Source organism: Procambarus clarkii, chromosome 47, assembly GCF_040958095.1.
Source record: "Procambarus clarkii isolate CNS0578487 chromosome 47, FALCON_Pclarkii_2.0, whole genome shotgun sequence".
NCBI lineage: Eukaryota > Metazoa > Arthropoda > Malacostraca > Decapoda > Cambaridae > Procambarus > Procambarus clarkii.
The window spans coordinates 19,790,774-19,808,555 of record NC_091196.1 but is presented as its reverse complement, the minus strand read 5'-3'; the positions used below and the strand labels follow the sequence as shown (position 1 = coordinate 19,808,555).

The 17,782-nt window shown below is 47.3% G+C and overlaps 1 protein-coding gene across 1 annotated transcript in view; it reads left to right on the top strand.

Annotated features, from left to right (window-relative positions):
• Positions 1-720: 720 nt before the first annotated feature.
• Positions 721-17,782, top strand: part of Pxn (Peroxidasin) — a 220,677-nt gene continuing 203,615 nt past the window's right edge. The window contains exon 1 of the mRNA XM_045749792.2: positions 721-1,225. Coding sequence (XP_045605748.1) covers positions 1,044-1,225 — 182 coding nt within the window. The 5' untranslated portion in view covers positions 721-1,043. The remainder of the gene's footprint in view (positions 1,226-17,782) is intronic.

Here is a 17,782-nt window from a genome sequence, read left to right as displayed (position 1 = left end):
GAATGTTAGTCTCGTATTGCGTATTAGAGACAATTATATTGTCACATAAAATTAGTCGGTACCCTGGCAACAATGACTGAAACAGGCTGAAACTGTTACAAAAATGTAAGATATTTATGTGATTAAATAAAAAAAATTGTGACTTTGACTTATAAAGAAATGGTAACCAATGTCATGATATTGTTTATCAAGTTCCAATGGGAAGATATTATCTTGTGGTATGTATATTACCTGCTGTTGGATCATGACCCTCCAGGAGGGTTGATGGGCATTATTATCCTTCTCTAAGGTTAGTTTGATCATTTATTATACACCCCATACCTATCCCGTGGCCATGTTGATGTTTGTTTACATAACTAATTCTCTCTAAGTGTTTAAGTAGTATTATCCTTATTGAGTGAGTGTATGTGTGTGTGTATACAATCGTCTTATTAAAATGTGCAAGTGTTTATCTCTATCTGTGTGTGTATACATATACATTATATATATATATATATATATATATATATATATATATATATATATATATATATATATATATATATATATATATATATATATATATATATTTAATGTGAAGTTGGCGACTGTCATAAAATTTGAGTATGTTAATAATTGTGGAGAAGTACACAAAGAGTGGAAGGTAGAGAGGTGATGGTATAGTGATGGTGGGTGGAGAGGGCGGGCGGGAGGCGGGCCAGGCAGGCAGGCAGTCAGTGTGAGCAGAGCGGGCACCGGGAGAGGCTGCACCTCCTCTACCCACACCTCGTGCCACACGGCTCTTCTACCACACGGCTCTACCACAGCCCCTACCCGCACCTCGTGCCGCACGGCTCTTCTACCACAGCCCTACCCGCATCATCCCTAACCCGCTGGGGCATCATATTCAAGTGCCAAATGGATTGACTTTACGTAAACAATATACAAGTGTATTTAAGTGATTTTATTAGAAAAAGAGGGGGATGTGATATGATATATTTCATATTTTAGAGTTAATTAGTGAAGTGATATATATTAAACCGGTGTAGACACACCTGGAGACAATGTACTTAGGAAGGAGTGTGATGGGCGGCGTGGTCGTGCGGGCGGCGGTGCTGGTGCTGCTGGTGGGGTGGGCGGCCGGCGTCAGGTGCCCGCCCAAGTGCATGTGTTTCCGCACCACCGTCCGCTGCATGTTCCTTGATCTCAAGAGGATACCTCACGTCCCGCCCAAGACTACTATCCTGTAAGTACTGCCCTTAAGACCAGAGACCGTAGCGCTCGCTGCCGGTCTCAGCGCTACGTTGTTGGGTGATTTACATGCAGCTCTTGTCACACTACTAACTCACTCTACTGAATCGCAATGCTCATGTCAAGCTCTTCTTGTACATAATAGTGCCTACATCCCTTTAAGATATGAACAAAATAACCCAAATATGAAAGCCGCTTTGTGGCGTAATCTTGAGTGACTTGTCATAGCAATATTGCACAAGCAACATAGACAAACAAAAGCAGCATACACAAGCAACATACGCAAGCACAAGCGTTAATGCCAAAGATGAGCATAGAATTTGTGTTGCGTCAGTTGTTGCCGTGAACTTGATCTTGAGTCCTACACTTGGTCGCCGTCCTTGCGGCGGCTTTGTGTATTCAAGAGAGTCTTGTACAAATCGTGCCGTTTGTTCTGCTCGAATGAGAATGCCCATTTTAATTCATGTTATTGACACACAGGCATGGCGCACACACGCCACTGTTGCATTATCAACTATGCTAATCTTGCTACTCTGAAATCTTCACGTTCGTACTGGTGTTGTGAGATTATTAAAGAGTCTTGGACGGAGTATTTTATGTCGACATTGATTCACTTTGTTGCACACATCTGGGCTCTGGAAACGGAGCTGGAGTTTTTTTTTAGTCAAATTGGATCGACTCTTGTGTCGAGTAGGGCCTCTATATAGCACTTGTTATCAAACTGGGGGCCATGGCCCTCTGGGGAGGGCCTTTTATGCAATATGTAGAGGGCCATTAGTTGAAACAGCGTACAGGTAATGAATGATACCAGAGGATACCACCGAAAGGAGCCTTTCACTGGGTGTAGAGTATCATTAATAAGGACAGTATATGAAAAGGGATATGACCGTAAAGAGTTTGGGAACCAGTGGTATATAGGGTGCTTCGTGTGAGACTTGTAATTTGATTGGTGTGTCGTACAGGGCCCTGTAGCGCAAGCTGAATGCTTCGTGCGAAATTAGTCTAGCCTACTGCAGTATCATCCAGGTCTTGTAAACTAGGTGCTTTTTGCGGGACCGTATAATTTGCTTGTTGTGTCCCGTAATTCTCTTGTTTTGCATGCTAAGCAGGTGCTTCGCATGCAATGTTTTAATGAGCTAATGCCATCGCGGTCCTGAATGGAATATGCTGAGACTTACAGAACCTAATAATTTTATGTTAATTTAGTTCATTTGTTGTATTATACACTCCATACTCAACCTGTGAGCGCTGGGGAAAAAGGTTACAGAGGCACACCGTTAAGTTAACCGAAGAAAGCTTCAGCTTTGGTGAGCTATTGTCATAAAGGACTATTAAAGCATGTCATGCAAGACTGGTCGGTAGAGCGACGGCTTCGCTTCTTTTATCTTGGTGTTCGATCCCAGATGGTTAAAGTAGTTGGGCACCATTCCTTCTCTCTGTCTTATCCCAGCTCATTTTTTTCCTACCCATTCCAAATGCTATATGGTCATACTGGCTTAGCAATTTCTCCTCATAATTAACTTAGTGAGTTTTAGCTGTGTTTTGTAATTGCTATGTCATGTGCAGTTCATTGCACTATGTAAAATCTGCTGGCTAAAGGCAAATTAGCTGGGCTATGTAGTCTGCTGTGTCACTTGAAACTTTCGTCCTGTATAATATGATGGGCCCAGTATGGTCTCTTTGGTCATGTGTTAGGTGATATTATATTTATCACAAGTCTACCTGTTTAAGATAATGGGTAGACTGAGTGGTGGTGTGGTAGCAGGTAATAGCAATAGTATGTAGAGGGATGGAAGTATAGTTGGCTTGGCTTAGCAATTCTAATAGGTGCATTATGTTAAGTGTTTGTGTGGTGGTGGGCAGGGTGAGGGACGGTTGCTATAAGGGTCTCACCGGGACGGAGGGAGCGGGGCGGCAGGCAGCCTTCCCATCTCATGCATATTTATGGTTACCGTACTAAAAGTGTAGTATAAATGGGGCTCAGTTTGCCGTGTGACGGAATATATATTTTTTGGGTTACAACAGTTACCATGAGTTACGTAGAGCAAACAATAATATGTGATCTGCTTTTCTCCCTGAGTTACTTACGATTGTGTTTTAAGCCACTGAGGAAGAAGGGGGAGGGAGAGGGTGAAGTATGAGTTGATACACCTTTACCTTGATCTCTGATCGATAACAATAACCTTATACAAAAAGGAATCAAGGAAGCTAATCCCAAGTTTCGAGTTGACAGTTGAGAGCGTTCAATAAGCTAGGTTAGGCTAGTTTTTTTTTTTTTTGCAATATGAAAATATTAACGAATTTGGATGAAACATTTTGAGAAGTGTTCGAGCAGTGTTCGAGCATGAGAGGTAAGGGAAGCATTTCTCGAACATCAGGCCTAATCAGTTGTAAATCATGTGTAAAGTACATTCCATTCATAAACCAGGGAGGACGGGTGCTGAATGGAATGGGTGTTAGGCCTAGTCCTAATTTAGGCATACACAGTTTAAAATAATGAACTTAGTTCTGGATTCCCTGCAGTTATCTTAAGTGGACATCCTCCCCAATAACTCAATGGATTTGCGTTGGACTTCAGTGACCCGGGCTTACAACATCAACACACACACACACACACACACACACACACACACACACACACACACACTAAAAAGGCTACTCCAAGATTCCTTTAGGAGTGCAAGAGTCGTTCCTCTGAGGTCTCGAGTCCCCAATCGAAAAATAAAATTCGACATATAGCGCATAGCTCATTAACTCTTACCTATTGTTGTAGATTCAGCTTCTCCGAAGAAAACGTTCCAAGTACCACGGGCTATGGTGAGCCCGTAGTGGACTTACCTGGCACAAGAGTGGGGCTGTAACAAGTTCAAGTACGTTTATTGAGACAATAAAACACATCTTAAAGGGTATTTCTATTATACTATTTATCGAGAAATTTATTTATTTCTATTTATATAGAAATATAGAATTTTTTTCTGCCCTCTGTAACTGCTGCGACAGGAAGTCTTACCACACTCGTCATGGAATTTATATGATTTTGAGTGGATGTCGGCGGCGTTGGTGAGGTGGTTGGTGTGGGTCAGTATGGTGGGGGCACTTGGCATGTCTAGTCACGTCAGCCCCAACCCACGACAGCCGCTCACCTTCACCGTCACCCCTCTTGCCATCCCCCGAACCAGCGCTTGCAGTACTAATGTAGTGATGACGCCGGTGCTTGGCTGGGGTGAGCGAGGGATGGCAACTGGTGGGGGGGAGGAACAGTGATGAGGTGTAGCGAAGAGTGGGTGGGCCAAGGAGGGTGGAGGAGGGGTAGTTAAGATTCAGCACTAGTTGCCAGTGTGTCTTGAGGGATAGCATGAGATTAAATCTTGGAGGTTCTGATAGATAAATAAGGAGGAGACTTTACCTCTCCTCTACCGAAGGAGACTTTACGGTGACGTGATGCGGGTGACTAAACAGCCACACCTAACGACCCCAGCGGGTGTAACAGTTGTACAGTGCTGCTACAACTGGCCTTATTGTAGTAATCGATTGGAAAAAGAAGAGAAGTCAAATATAGCGTTTAGTATTGGCCGAATACCTTAAAACATTATTGCTGCCTCCGGGATATATTCTCCAGAGTATGTGAGTTTGCGAGAGCTAAGAGACCGTGCCGCCCGGCAAGAGCTAAGAGACTGTGCCGCCCAGCAAGAGCTAAGAGACCGTGTCGCCCGGCAAGAGCTAAGAGACCGTGCCGCCCAGGCGAGAACTAGAGACCGTGCCACCCCAGTTTAATAACAGAGAACAGTCCGAGAAGTGCTTATTATCTTCAGTGTGTGTTGGCTTGTATGTTTTATTATGGCATGTTGTGATGTAACATGAAGTGTCAACAATTATCGCGGAGCAGCGACACGCATGAAGGGATCCCACATGTAATCTTTTGCTGCGTTTTAAATAAAATAAATAGAAGACAACATAAAACTCAGACAATAGCTACAATATGTACTATCGTAAACCGTGAACCTTGACCTCCAGGCGGCACAGGTGTCGAGCCAAACACATGCCACCAACTAAACACATGCCAGCACACGTGCTTACACGAAACATTTGACAATATACCTTGGGTGCTGTGAGCACTTCCTGCCCAGCCTCCAGACTTAACGCCTAGATCGAGCTACCGACGGTTGAGAGGCGGGACCAAAGAGCCAAAGCTCAACCCCCGCAAGCACAACTAGGTAAGTACCTATTGGTACTTGTTTCCCACACACACACACACAAGTGCAGTCGCTAAAACCCGACTGAGTTGTGACCATTCTACAGAACAATAATTTGGGTTTCTAGTATACTTGGGAGCCGGTCGGCCGAGCGGACAGCACGCTGTACTTGTGATCCGGTGGTTCTGGGTTCGATCCCAGGCGCCGGCGAGAAACAATGGGCAGAATTTCTTTCACCCTGTGCCCCTGTTACCTAGCAGTAAAATAGGTACCTGGGAGTTAGTCAGCTGTCACGGGCTGCTTCCTGGGGGTGGAGGCCTGGTCGAGGACCGGGCCGCGGGGACACTAAAAAAAAAAGCCCCGAAATCATCTCAAGATAACCTCAAGATATACCTATTCCTATGCCGAGGACTAAGTTCATAAACATGTATAGCTTACACGAACACCATATATACTAGCCCCTTCCTGATTCCCCCCCCCCACCCCCCGTCTTACACCCTCACACATAGTAGAGTTGTGGATATAACGAGATGAATCTGCGGACGTTGGTTAAAGGAAGGCTGATGCTTTGTTGTATTATGTACCGTGGAGCGGGTAGCTGCCTCCCTCCCTCCCTCCCACACACACACAACATCTTCATGAGCCAATATATTTACCTGTCCAGCACCAGGCACGTCATATGCTGGGTGAGGAACACACCAGCCCACGGTCACGAGCAAGATGCTCAAAGGAGCTAAGAGTGCATGATGGAGGAGATACAGGCGTATGATGATAATGTTTGGATGAGACGAGGTGTACACACCATAGTTCCCGAGGTGACAGTAGGGAGACTGGAGTGTCCTGTTATCTCCCTCCCCTCCCTCTCAGGAGCTTTTTGTTGTAAACTTCTTGTTAAGCCATCAGTCAAGGGCCCCTAAGTTCATTGTCATGTTTAGCCATCATGGTTACGGCTCTTGCAAGGCGATCCGAGTCAAAGCTTGCAGGAATTAGCCACGTTAGCCATCAAAGTCAAGGGCTTGTATACAAGGGAATGACGTAAGGTACATCTCAGGTGACGGAGTAATGATACCGCTGTTGAAAAAAGTGTGTTTGAGGCGTTCTAGTAATGGTGTGCTGGAGAACACGATCCTCGAGAGTGTGTGAGAGGGAGGGTGGGAGAGAGAGGGAGGGAGGGAGGGAGGGGAAAGGGATGATGGAAGAAGTGGAAGGAAGAGTGGAACCACATAAATATCTAAATAACAATCTCTTGCAGCAAGAACACTAGAGATGGACCGACGGGAGAATCACCGACGGAGAAGATCTTGCATAAGCAATTCTCTGTGGCTAGCGCTCTCGCCCCTCTCGCTTCGCGATAAAAAACGACCGGAGTTCAAACCCCTGGACAGGGAAGAATGACTGGGTACCGCTCTTTCACTATCCTTCCTCTCTTCGCCCAGAAGTAATTGAGAACCTGTTGCAAACGGTTTGGTGGATCTTGATTTGGATAATTTAAACAGGACAATTCTTAGGATGAGCTCCGGGAAGGAGAGCTCTTATTCTGCAAACACGTCTGAAGAACTGTACTCTTGTGCCCTCTTGTGGAGAGGAGTAAAACCTCGCCACAGACACCCTGCTGAGCCAGTATACTCGCCTCCCTAAGTTCTCAGGGGTTGAGCTTCCTCTTTGTGTATTGCGGGCTTGTGCTTACCTGTTCATGTCTGCTGGGAGGAGGTTGTTGGGCTCTTCCCCACTAGCAGTCAGTAATCTTGTACGCCAAACCTCTAATAATGTACTATATTTACAACTCTGGATGAAGTTTGCTTTCACCATTTCCTTGTCTAGGTCTTTCCGACATCCACTCGTGACCTGCATTGAAGGGGATCTTTCTTACGTCCCTTTGGCTCAACTGTTTCTAGTTTCTACTTGTGTTCTTGTCAGTTAAACAGGTTGATAGAGCGGTGCCCCTCGCTTCTTGCAGAGTCGTCGCTCTATCCCCCGATGATGTACCTGGTTGGGACCACTACACACACCCCGTCCTCATAGCCTAGCTCCTGGCCACTTTATCCCCTACGAGTGCTGTATAGACATACTGGCGTAGCGCACTCTCTGGGTAATGGCCTTACTTGTGCTCTTTGAGTTGAAATAGGCTGCCTTAGGGTGTAATGTGCTTCTTAATATCTCGCACATCGGCATAATGCTCGTCTCTGTTTCTCTTATATTTGCCCAGTAATAAGTTCAGTTGTCATAACTTGATTTGGTAGCTTTCCTGAGGCTTGCTTTGAAAACTTATCTGAACTTCCTCAAGTTTATTTTTGTTTCATAAGATGTGGGTTCCAAGCAGGAGCTGCATACTCTAGAAATGGCGTCATAAAAGACTGGATAAGCGCCTCCAAAGGATACCTGATCAACCAGGCTGTGACTCATACGTCAGGCTGCGAGCAGCCGCGTCCAACAGCCTGGTTGATCAGTCCAGCAACCAGGAGGCCTGGTCGACGACCGGGCCGCGGGGACGCTAAGCCCCGGAAGCACCTCAAGGTAACCTCAAGGTAACCACCGCAGAGGCTTCTCCTTCAGTGTGTGGTGCAGTGCGTGGGATTGATGTGAGGGATCTGTGGCAGGTCGTGGGGGTTTTGAGGCTTTGTGGGCCAAATTTATCACTGTTTCATTGCATCGTTATCGGCTGATCTCCAAGTAGGTTGGAGGAGGATTGGTGGATAAAATGGATTAAGTTTCCCGAGAAGATGGATGATTGTAGAGAAGGAAAGGAGAGGATGGGTGTGACGAATGACACAGAATCATTCTCTAGGATGAAATGGGCAAAGAGAAGGGGGAGAAGAAATAGGGTGAAGGGGGAGGGACACTTGAAGTCAACACAAAACACCTCACCAGTTAATCCAGCCCATCAAGCTTCAGTACACACGCTACACATACATGTTTATGCATTTGTGAGCTGGACGTTTGTTGTTGAATTGTAAGCTGAAAATTTCTTCATACATTTTTTAAACAGGAAAATGTCTCGTACAAGTGCAGGCTGACCATAGGCCCACTGCGTTGTTTATACTTTTTTTTTGAATATGTAAATGCAAATTGAAATTGAAATAAGTTTATTGAGGTAAAATACACAAAGGGACGAGGTAGCTCAAGCTATTCTCACCCTGTTCAGTACATCGTGTTAATACATACATAGACACACATCACAAACAATAAACATATTACCAAACATTCTGAGAGATAAACATCTACATTTCCTAGTAAATGCAAAGGTGCGTGTAGCCTAACCCCGTGGGGGGCGGGGGGGGGGGGGGAGGCTGCCTGCCTGCTATCTTCACTGACCTTTGAGTGATGTTGATCAGAATCAATATATTCCAGAAAGTTGATCTTTGAGTGAAAGCTCAAGGAAAGACAATCATAGTCAAAGTCTCCCAAGTGGCACTGTAATAGACATAGAACGTTCAATGATGTTTTCAAATCAGGCGTTTCAGACTTTTGAAGAAAATGACGATTTTGCGTGATTCGTCAAAATCACGCCAGAGAATGTTTGTAGAAATGGAAGATATAACTATATATATACTTTTCAGTCTTGAAACTAGGCATGGTAGCGGCGACGTCTGGTGTAAGGTGTCACAAACAACATTCTTCCAAGATAAAAACAAAAGGTTGAACTTGAGAGGCGTGTTGAGTGCTTAGTGTGTTTGTGTCAAGTTGTGTACCAAGTGCTTGTGATGGGCGTGGTGAGTGCTTAGTGTGTTTGTGTCAAGTTGTGTATCAAGTGCTTGTTATGGGCGTGGTGAGTGCTTAGTGCGTTTGTGTCAAGTTGTGTACCAAGTGCTTGTGATGGGCGTGGTGAGTGCTTAGTGCGTTTGTGTCAAGTTGTGTACCAAGTGCTTGTGATGGGCGTGGTGAGTGCTTAGTGCGTTTGTGTCAAGTTGTGTACCAAGTGCTTGTGATAGACGTGCTGAGTGCTTAGTGTGTTTAACTCAAGTCGTCGTGGCAACCCGTTCTCTCAACTAATATCAAATTTACGTTATGTGGTAACCATCGTTACAAATACAACCTACTATGAAGAGTTTCGGCTGGCATATATCTTACGTTTCCTCTGCGTGGGACTCGACGGGTTAGGTGGGTTGCTTGGGGTCGTTCATTTATGGTTAGGTTTGAAGGTTCGACTCTGCATCTTTGACAGGGGTTCGAGTGTGTTTCTTGTACGATGTGGTTTTTAGATAGATTCAGAAGAAGGCCCCCCGAACCATTCATGATGGGGTCGAGGCATTGTTGTATATCACTAGCCCTATCAAGGTTAAGAACACAGCATTATACTTAAAACTATACAAGGGGGGAGTGTTGGACATGCTGCTATGGCGGTACGTCATCCTCTGCTATGGCGGTATGTCCACTCACAGGATGAGTGGCGCTGCCCAATACTGTCACTATGGCGGTGTGTCCACTCACAGGATGAGTGGCGCTGCCCAATACTGTCACTATGGCGGTGTGTCCACTCACAGGATGAGTGGCGCTGCCCAATACTGTCACTATGGCGGTGTGTCCACTCACAGGATGAGTGGCGCTGCCTAATACTGTCACTATGGCGGTGTGTCCACTCACAGGATGAGTGGCGCTGCCTAATACTGTCACTATGGCGGTGTGTCCACTCACAGGATGAGTGGCGCTGCCCAATACTGTCACTATGGCGGTGTGGCCACTCACAGGATGAGTGGCGCTGCCCAATACTGTCACTATGGCGGTGTGTCCACTCACAGGATGAGTGGCGCTGCCTAATACTGTCACTATGGCGGTGTGTCCACTCACAGGATGAGTGGCGCTGCCCAATACTGTCACTATGGCGGTGTGGCCACTCACAGGATGAGTGGCGCTGCCCAATACTGTCACTATGGCGGTGTGTCCACTCACAGGATGAGTGGCGCTGCCCAATAAACTCGCCCCTCGGGGCAAAATTTAACAAATTAAAAAATTTACATGGGGGGGGGGGAGACACATTTTTAGGTCATAAGCTAGCCATGTTATGTTTACATAGCATCCTCAAGTTGTAGCATATACCTTTTGAGGTACAGCCCGCCCTCTGGGGGTCCACCTCACCCTCTGGGGTATACCTCACCCTCCGGGGGTCCACCTCACCCTCTGGGGGTCCACCTCACCCTCTGGGGTATACCTCACCCTCCGGGGGTCCACCTCACCCTCTGGGGGTCCACCTCACCCTCTGGGGTATACCTCACCCTCCGGGGGTCCACCTCACCCTCTGGGGGTCCACCTCACCCTCTGGGGTATACCTCACCCTCCGGGGGTCCACCTCACCCTCTGGGGGTCCACCTCACCCTCTGGGGGTCCACCTCACCCTCTGGGGTCCACCTCACCCTCTGGGGTCCAGCTTGCCCCTGGGAATGATTCACAACATAATCTTGCCACTACTCAAGGGACCTTGATCCAGCTCACGTAATGTTTATAGATTCAAGGGATTAATTTATTAATATCCCCCTTCACGTAACTCTCATTTGCTTAGTTTATTATGCTCTCCGCCTCGACAGGACTATTATTTCTTGTTATGGCCATTGGTATATAGCATTAGCTGTTGGCGTATTGGTCTGAACTTTGTTTTCGTCTTGCGATCACAAACAGGTGAAATAATAAGGATCAATCAGGCGGTGTTTGGGTATAGTGTTTATGAGTTGTTGTGGTGTGTGGCCTTGAAGCTGTCAGCCCAGGAGCGTTGATAGGGACTAGTCTGTCCTCTACCCCGGAGAGTTTATCAACGGAACTCATTGTCAGCCCAGGAGCTGATAGTCGAAGTGTGGCGGGACTTAAGACCTGACGCTCGATCCTTCAGGCACACCTAGGTGAGTACACACACAGCTACAGAGATGAGTACACACACAGCTACAGAGGTGAGTATACACACACAGCTACAGAGGTGAGTATACACACACAGCTACAGAGGTGAGTACACACAGCTACAGAGGTGAGTACACACACAGCTACAGAGGTGAGTACATACACAGCTACAGAGGTGAGTACACACACAGCTACAGAGGTGAGTACACACACAGCTACAGAGGTGAGTACATACACAGCTACAGAGGTGAGTACACACACAGTTACAGAGATGAGTACACATACAGCTACAGAGATGAGTACACACACAGCTACAGAGATGAGTACACACACAGCTACAGAGGTGAGTATACACACACAGCTACAGAGGTGAGTACACACACAGCTACAGAGGTGAGTATACACACACAGCTACAGAGGTGAGTACACCGTCCCTGCTTGACTCATAGTGTCTCTAGTGTATAATTAGTGACACAGAAAAGGTGGCCGGGTATCTTAGTATATGTGAGTGGCGCGTCTCCCCGCTCTCTGCTGCTCTTGGCACACACTGTGTACTGTGTACTGTGTACGGTACCCACTGTGTACTGTGTACGGTACCCAGAACCCGGGGCTCGCTTTGGTACCACGTAAATGATTGTTGCTAGAGTTCCAGAAGAGACTCTTGTGGGAACTTGATCACGTTTATATGAACGTGAACAAGGCTTTCTGTGAGCGTGAATAATTGTACGTGAACACTATTGAATGTGCTCATGAACTTCTTTTATGTGAACTGGAGCACAGTTATCTGTGTTATAAGCTCATGTAGAGTTATGTGCATGAGTACATAGCTCATGTGTATATCTAAACTTCTAGATGTACATCTCCAACTTCTAAAAGTTGGTGTTTAACCTTGTTATCTTGAGGTTATCTTGAGATGATTTCGGGGCTTTTAGTGTCCCCGCGGCTCGGTCCTCGACCAGGCCTCCACCCCCAGGAAGCAGCCCGTGACAGCTGACTAACATCCAGGTGCCTATTTTACTGCTAGGTAACAGGGGCATAGGTTGAAAGAAACTCTGCCCATTGTTTCTCGCCGGCGCCTGGGATCGAACCCAGGACCACAGGATCACAAGTCCAGCGTGCTGTCCGCTCGGCCGACCGGCTCCTATAGTTATAAATACTATAAAACCGTATAGTTGTTCTTCATTTGTTTAGAACTGAGGATAAGGCAAGGGGGGATATAGACACTCGAGCGACCCTGAACCGCACAGGATAAGTGTGGTCAAGTCTGTCACAATTAATGGGGGAAAGGACCATTTATAAGGGTGGCACTCTAGTTGCCATAGCTTAAGAACGTTATCATTCCTTAAAGATAAGTCACTATCACGTCAGCAAGGGGTGGGGGGATTCCTTCGGCCGTTTTGATAAAATTAGAGTAAGTAATTGCTTCACCCGTTTGGGTAAAGGCTTATGATTGGTCTTCCCCGAGAGTGGAAGAAGCCGTTTAATTAAACTATTGATTGTAACCATGATATATATGTACTTCCGCCTACAGTTTAGACCTATTGTCTTATGTATGACCCTCTGTCCTGCGTGACAGTCAATACTAGCATTATCCTCACTTAAGACTTAATCGAAATCCTCAGATTAGGCAAAATTGTAATTCATTTTGTCAATAAAGATGTTAATAATAATAATTTAATCTATCTGTAGGATTTCTCGAGGTGTGAAGTGAGGGGTGGGATTGTGTTGTTAATCTATCAGATTGTTGGATTGTAAGGGGATGGCAACGATGTGAGGCTTTCCTGAGTGCTCTGTTCTCTATATTAACTACCGTTAGTTAATAATAATAATAATTTTTATTTAGGTAAAGGTACATACATAAAGAGATTTTACAAAGTTTGTTGGCTTTATAGATAGAGCTAGTACATACAATGCCTAAAGCCACTATTACGCAAAGCGTTTCGGGCAGTTGCCCGGTTCAAGTTGCCTTGAACTGTGCTAGTGACACCTTTGGTAGTGCTTCGGTGGTCTCTAGCTGGGGTCTAGGTGCTTTAACTAGCCACCGGCGACAGCAACAGTGATGGGGGGAAGACGGATGGCGGGTGCGGAAAATTGGAACATTAGGTCGGGGTAAAAGGATAATGGGGGAGATAAAGTGACTAACTGGACGGTTTGTGTTCCAACCCTTTTCCTGTGGGTGACAGGAGCCGTGGTGACAGGAGCCGTGGTGACAGGAGCCGTGGTGACAGGAGCCGTGGTGACAGGAGCCGTGGTGACAGGAGCCGTGGTGACAGGAGGGATGACCTCGGCCTGCCTCCACTGTGTGGGAGCGGAGGTCCCACGCTGGGGCTTCTAGTGTTCTTGCTTGTACAAGTATATCTCAAAATGGGCTGAAGTGTTTACGTCGTTCAGACACTGTGATGGCAATAGTGAAACCCGAGGCGCGCATCCCCCTAAAAAAAAAGTGCGTTCAGCGTTGTGCGACGCTGAACGCACAACGTTCAGCGTCGCTAAAATGTGCTCATACGATTGATTGATTGATTGATAAAGATTAAGCCACCCAAAAGGTGGCACGGGCATGAATAGCTCGTAAGTGGTGGCCCTTTTGAGCCATTACCAGTATCAAGAGCTGATACTGGAGATCTGTGGAGGTGCGACTGCACCCTGCGTGACGGGAGATGTCTCCCGGAGTGCTTATACATATACCGGCTCATTATGTATCCCAGCAGACAAAAAAAAAATACTGGAATAACGATAAATCAACACTGTTAATTTAACGTTAATTTCGTCAATTTCGTGGATGACTGGGGGGTAGTGGGAAAGGCCTTGTTTCAGCCAACGGCCTATAGTGGTCCTATTGTGCCTCCGGAGGGTGTCAGTGGGTCCACCTTGTAACACCCCCCCCCCCTTGTCTTCCTCATTGAGGCAGTTAATGGGGGAGGGGGGGGGGGGGTAAACTCAGTGATTGCTAAACTCCGAACTTGAGATCGATAAGGAATATGACAGGTGGAAAATGGAACTGGTGAGAATGATTGGTTGTAATTGATGGGTGGAGGTGCTAGCGGGGGTGAAAGGTGTAGGGGGAGGGGGTTGTGGGAGTGGGGGGGATGAACGGGGAGGCTGGGGATGTTACTGATGACTTTGGGGGGGGGGTGCTTCCAGTGCTGTTCATTTCTGATTGGTATTGCGTTCTGAGTGGCGTTTTGCTCTAATGGCCGTTGTCTCCTGATTGACGATGCCTTTCGAGTACTGTTGTGCCGGGATTTCCTTCGTGTTTTATTTTTACTGCCCCGAGAGAAAGTTGACGGGGGTAGCGAGCGTGTAATTAATGGCGGAGAGTGAGCACGACTCGCGCGGAAATGTGGCGGGAAGAGGTGTGTTATGGGGGTGTGCGGGCCGCGGGTGTCCTGGCTACCCTATTGTTCACTCCCACCACCACCCGGGACACTTGCTGCTTTATGTCCCTATGTGTCACGCTCCTAATGGTTTGATGGTCTCCCTGTGTCATCCATATGCATCCCCCCTTCTCTTTATGGGTGTGTACGCACCTATTTGTGCTGGCGGGGGTTGAGCTTTGGCTCTTTGGTCCCGCCTCTCAACTGTCAATCAACTGGTGTACAGATTCCTGAGCCTATTGGGCTCTATCATATCTACACTTGAAACTGTGTATGGAGTCAGCCTCCACCACATCACTGCCTAGTGCATTCCATCCGTTAACTACTCTGACACTGAAAAAGTTCTTTCTAACGTCTCTGTGGCTCATGTGGGTACTCAGTTTCCACCTGTGTCCCCTTGTTCGCGTCCCTCCAGTGTTGAATAGTTTATCCTTGTTTACCCGGTCGATTCCTCTGAGGATTTTGTAGGTTGTGATCATGTCTCTTCTTACTCTTCTGTCTTCCAGTGTCGTAAGGTGCATTTCCCGCAGCCTTTCCTCGTAACTCATGCCTCTTAGTTCTGGGACTAGTCTAGTAGCATATCTTTGGACTTTTTCCAGCTTCGTCTTGTGCTTGTCAAGGTACGGGCTCCATGCTGGGCCGCATACTCCAGGATTGGTCTTACATATGTGGTGTGTGTGTGTGTGATGGATAATCATAAAAAAAAAACATCATATCTCTGCGGGAGCATTGACAACACCGCCTGACAGCTGAATGGATAGCGCTTCGGATTCGTAGTCCTGAGGTTCCGGGTTCGATCCCCGGAGGCAAATGGGCAAAAAGTTTCTTTCACCCTGATGCCCCCCCCCCTATTACCTAGCATTAAATAGGTACCTGGGAGTTAGACAGCTGTTACGGGCTGCTTCTTGGGGGGTGTGTGTAACAAAAATGAAACCTGATCGAGGACGCTAAGCCCCGAAATCATCTCAAGATAACAACAACACCTCTCTCTTAACATTACAACACTGCACCTTACCACCTACTACTCTCTCCTGCACCCTAAGCACTGCTACACCGCCCAACACTCCCCCCATCACACCCCCCCCCCTCCCTACACCCTACCTTGAGGCTACCTTGAGGTGCTTCCGGGGCTTAGTGTCCCCGCGGCCCGGTCGTCGACCAGGCCTCCTGGTTGCTGGACTGATCAACCAGGCTGTTAGACGCGGCTGCTCGCAGCCTGACGTATGAGTCACAGCCTGGTTGATCAGGTATCCTTTGGAGGTGCTTATCCAGTTCTCTCTTGAACACTGTGAGGGGTTTGCCAGTTATGCCCCTTATGTGTAGTGGAAGCGTGTTGAACAGTCTCGGGCCTCTGATGTTGATAGAGTTCTCTCTCAGAGTACCTGTTGCACCTCTGCTTTTCAACGGGGGTATTCTGCACATCCTGCCATGTCTTCTGGTCTCATGTGGTGTTATTTCTGTGTGCAGGTTTGGGACCAGCCCCTCAATTATTTTCCACGTGTAAATTATTATGTATCTCTCCCGCCTGCGTTCAAGGGAGTACAGATTTAGGCTCTTTAGTCGGTCCCAGTAATTTAGATGTTTTACTGAGTGGATTCTAGCAGTAAAGGCACCCCTAAAGACTGCTACACTCCCCCCCCCCCCCACAACACTGCCACACCCTCACGCCCTCTATATCATCTCATTGCTATGGCTCAACAGTAAGCGTCAGCGCATCGTTTCTTAAGAAGATATACAACTCTCCGCCATATTTACCTATTAAGGTCGTTTGTGGCCATGATGGTAAAGTCTGGTAGCCGCCACCGGCGCACCCCAACCAGTACTACCACCCCCCCCAGTACCACCACTACCAGTACCACCACAACCTCAGTACCAGTATTCACCTACACGACTTTTATAAATGGTCCAGGACGGACCGAAACGTCGTCGTTTCTCAATCTTGTGATGTGTGTTTTTTATCATCACCTGTGTGTTATTTGTCGTTCCTTAAGATAAGTAAATGTTAAGTGCAGTGTTGCCCGTGTGTCGTCTGTGAGTGGGTTAATTAACGGCATATGTGAGGTGGTTTAAATGTATCTGCATTCTAGTAATTAGCATTGCAACAGTAAGATGTAGCCTAGTGCCTCTCCTGCAACAGTAAGGTGTAGCCTAGTGCCTCCCCTGCAACAGTAAGGACTAGCCTAGTGCCTCTCCTTCAACAGTAAGGACTAGCCTAGTGCCTTTCCTTCAACAGTAAGGGCTAGCCTAGTGCCTCCCCTGCAACAGTAAGGACTAGCCTAGTGCCTCTCCTTCAACAGTAAGGGCTAGCCTAGTGCCTCTCCTGCAACAGTAAGGGCTAGCCTAGTGCCTCTCCTTCAACAGTAAGGGTTAGCCTAGTGCCTCTCCTGCAACAGTAAGGACTAGCCTAGTGCCTCTCCTTCAACAGTAAGGGCTAGCCTAGTGCCTCCCCTGCAACAGTAAGGGCTAGCCTAGTGCCTTTCCTGCAACAGTAAGGGCTAGCCTAGTGCCTCTCCTGCAACAGTAAGGGCTAGCCTAGTGCCTTTCCTGCAACAGTACGGGCTAGCCTAGTGCCTCTCCTTCAACAGTAAGGGCTAGCCTAGTGCCTCTCCTGCAACAGTAAGGGCTAGCCTAGTGCCTCTCCTGCAACAGTAAGGACTAGCCTAGTGCCTCTCCTTCGACAGTAAGGACTAGCCTAGTGCCTCTCCTGCAACAGTAAGGGCTAGCCTAGTGCCTCTCCTTCAACAGTAAGATGTAGCCCAGTGCCTCTCCTTCAACAGTAAGGGCTAGCCTAGTGCCTCTCCTGCAACAGTAAGGGCTAGCCTAGTGCCTCTCCTTCAACAGTAAGGGCTAGCCTAGTGCCTCTCCTGCAACAGTAAGGGCTAGCCTAGTGCCTCTCCTTCAACAGTAAGGGCTAGCCTAGTGCCTCTCCTGCAACAGTAAGGACTAGCCTAGTGCCTCTCCTTCAACAGTAAGGGCTAGCCTAGTGCCTCTCCTTCAACAGTAAGGGCTAGCCTAGTGCCTCTCCTGCAACTGTAAGGGCTAGCCTAGTGCCTCCCCTGCAACAGTAAGGGCTAGCCTAGTGCCTTTCCTGCAACAGTAAGGGCTAGCCTAGTGCCTCTCCTGCAACAGTAAGGGCTAGCCTAGTGCCTCTCCTGCAACAGT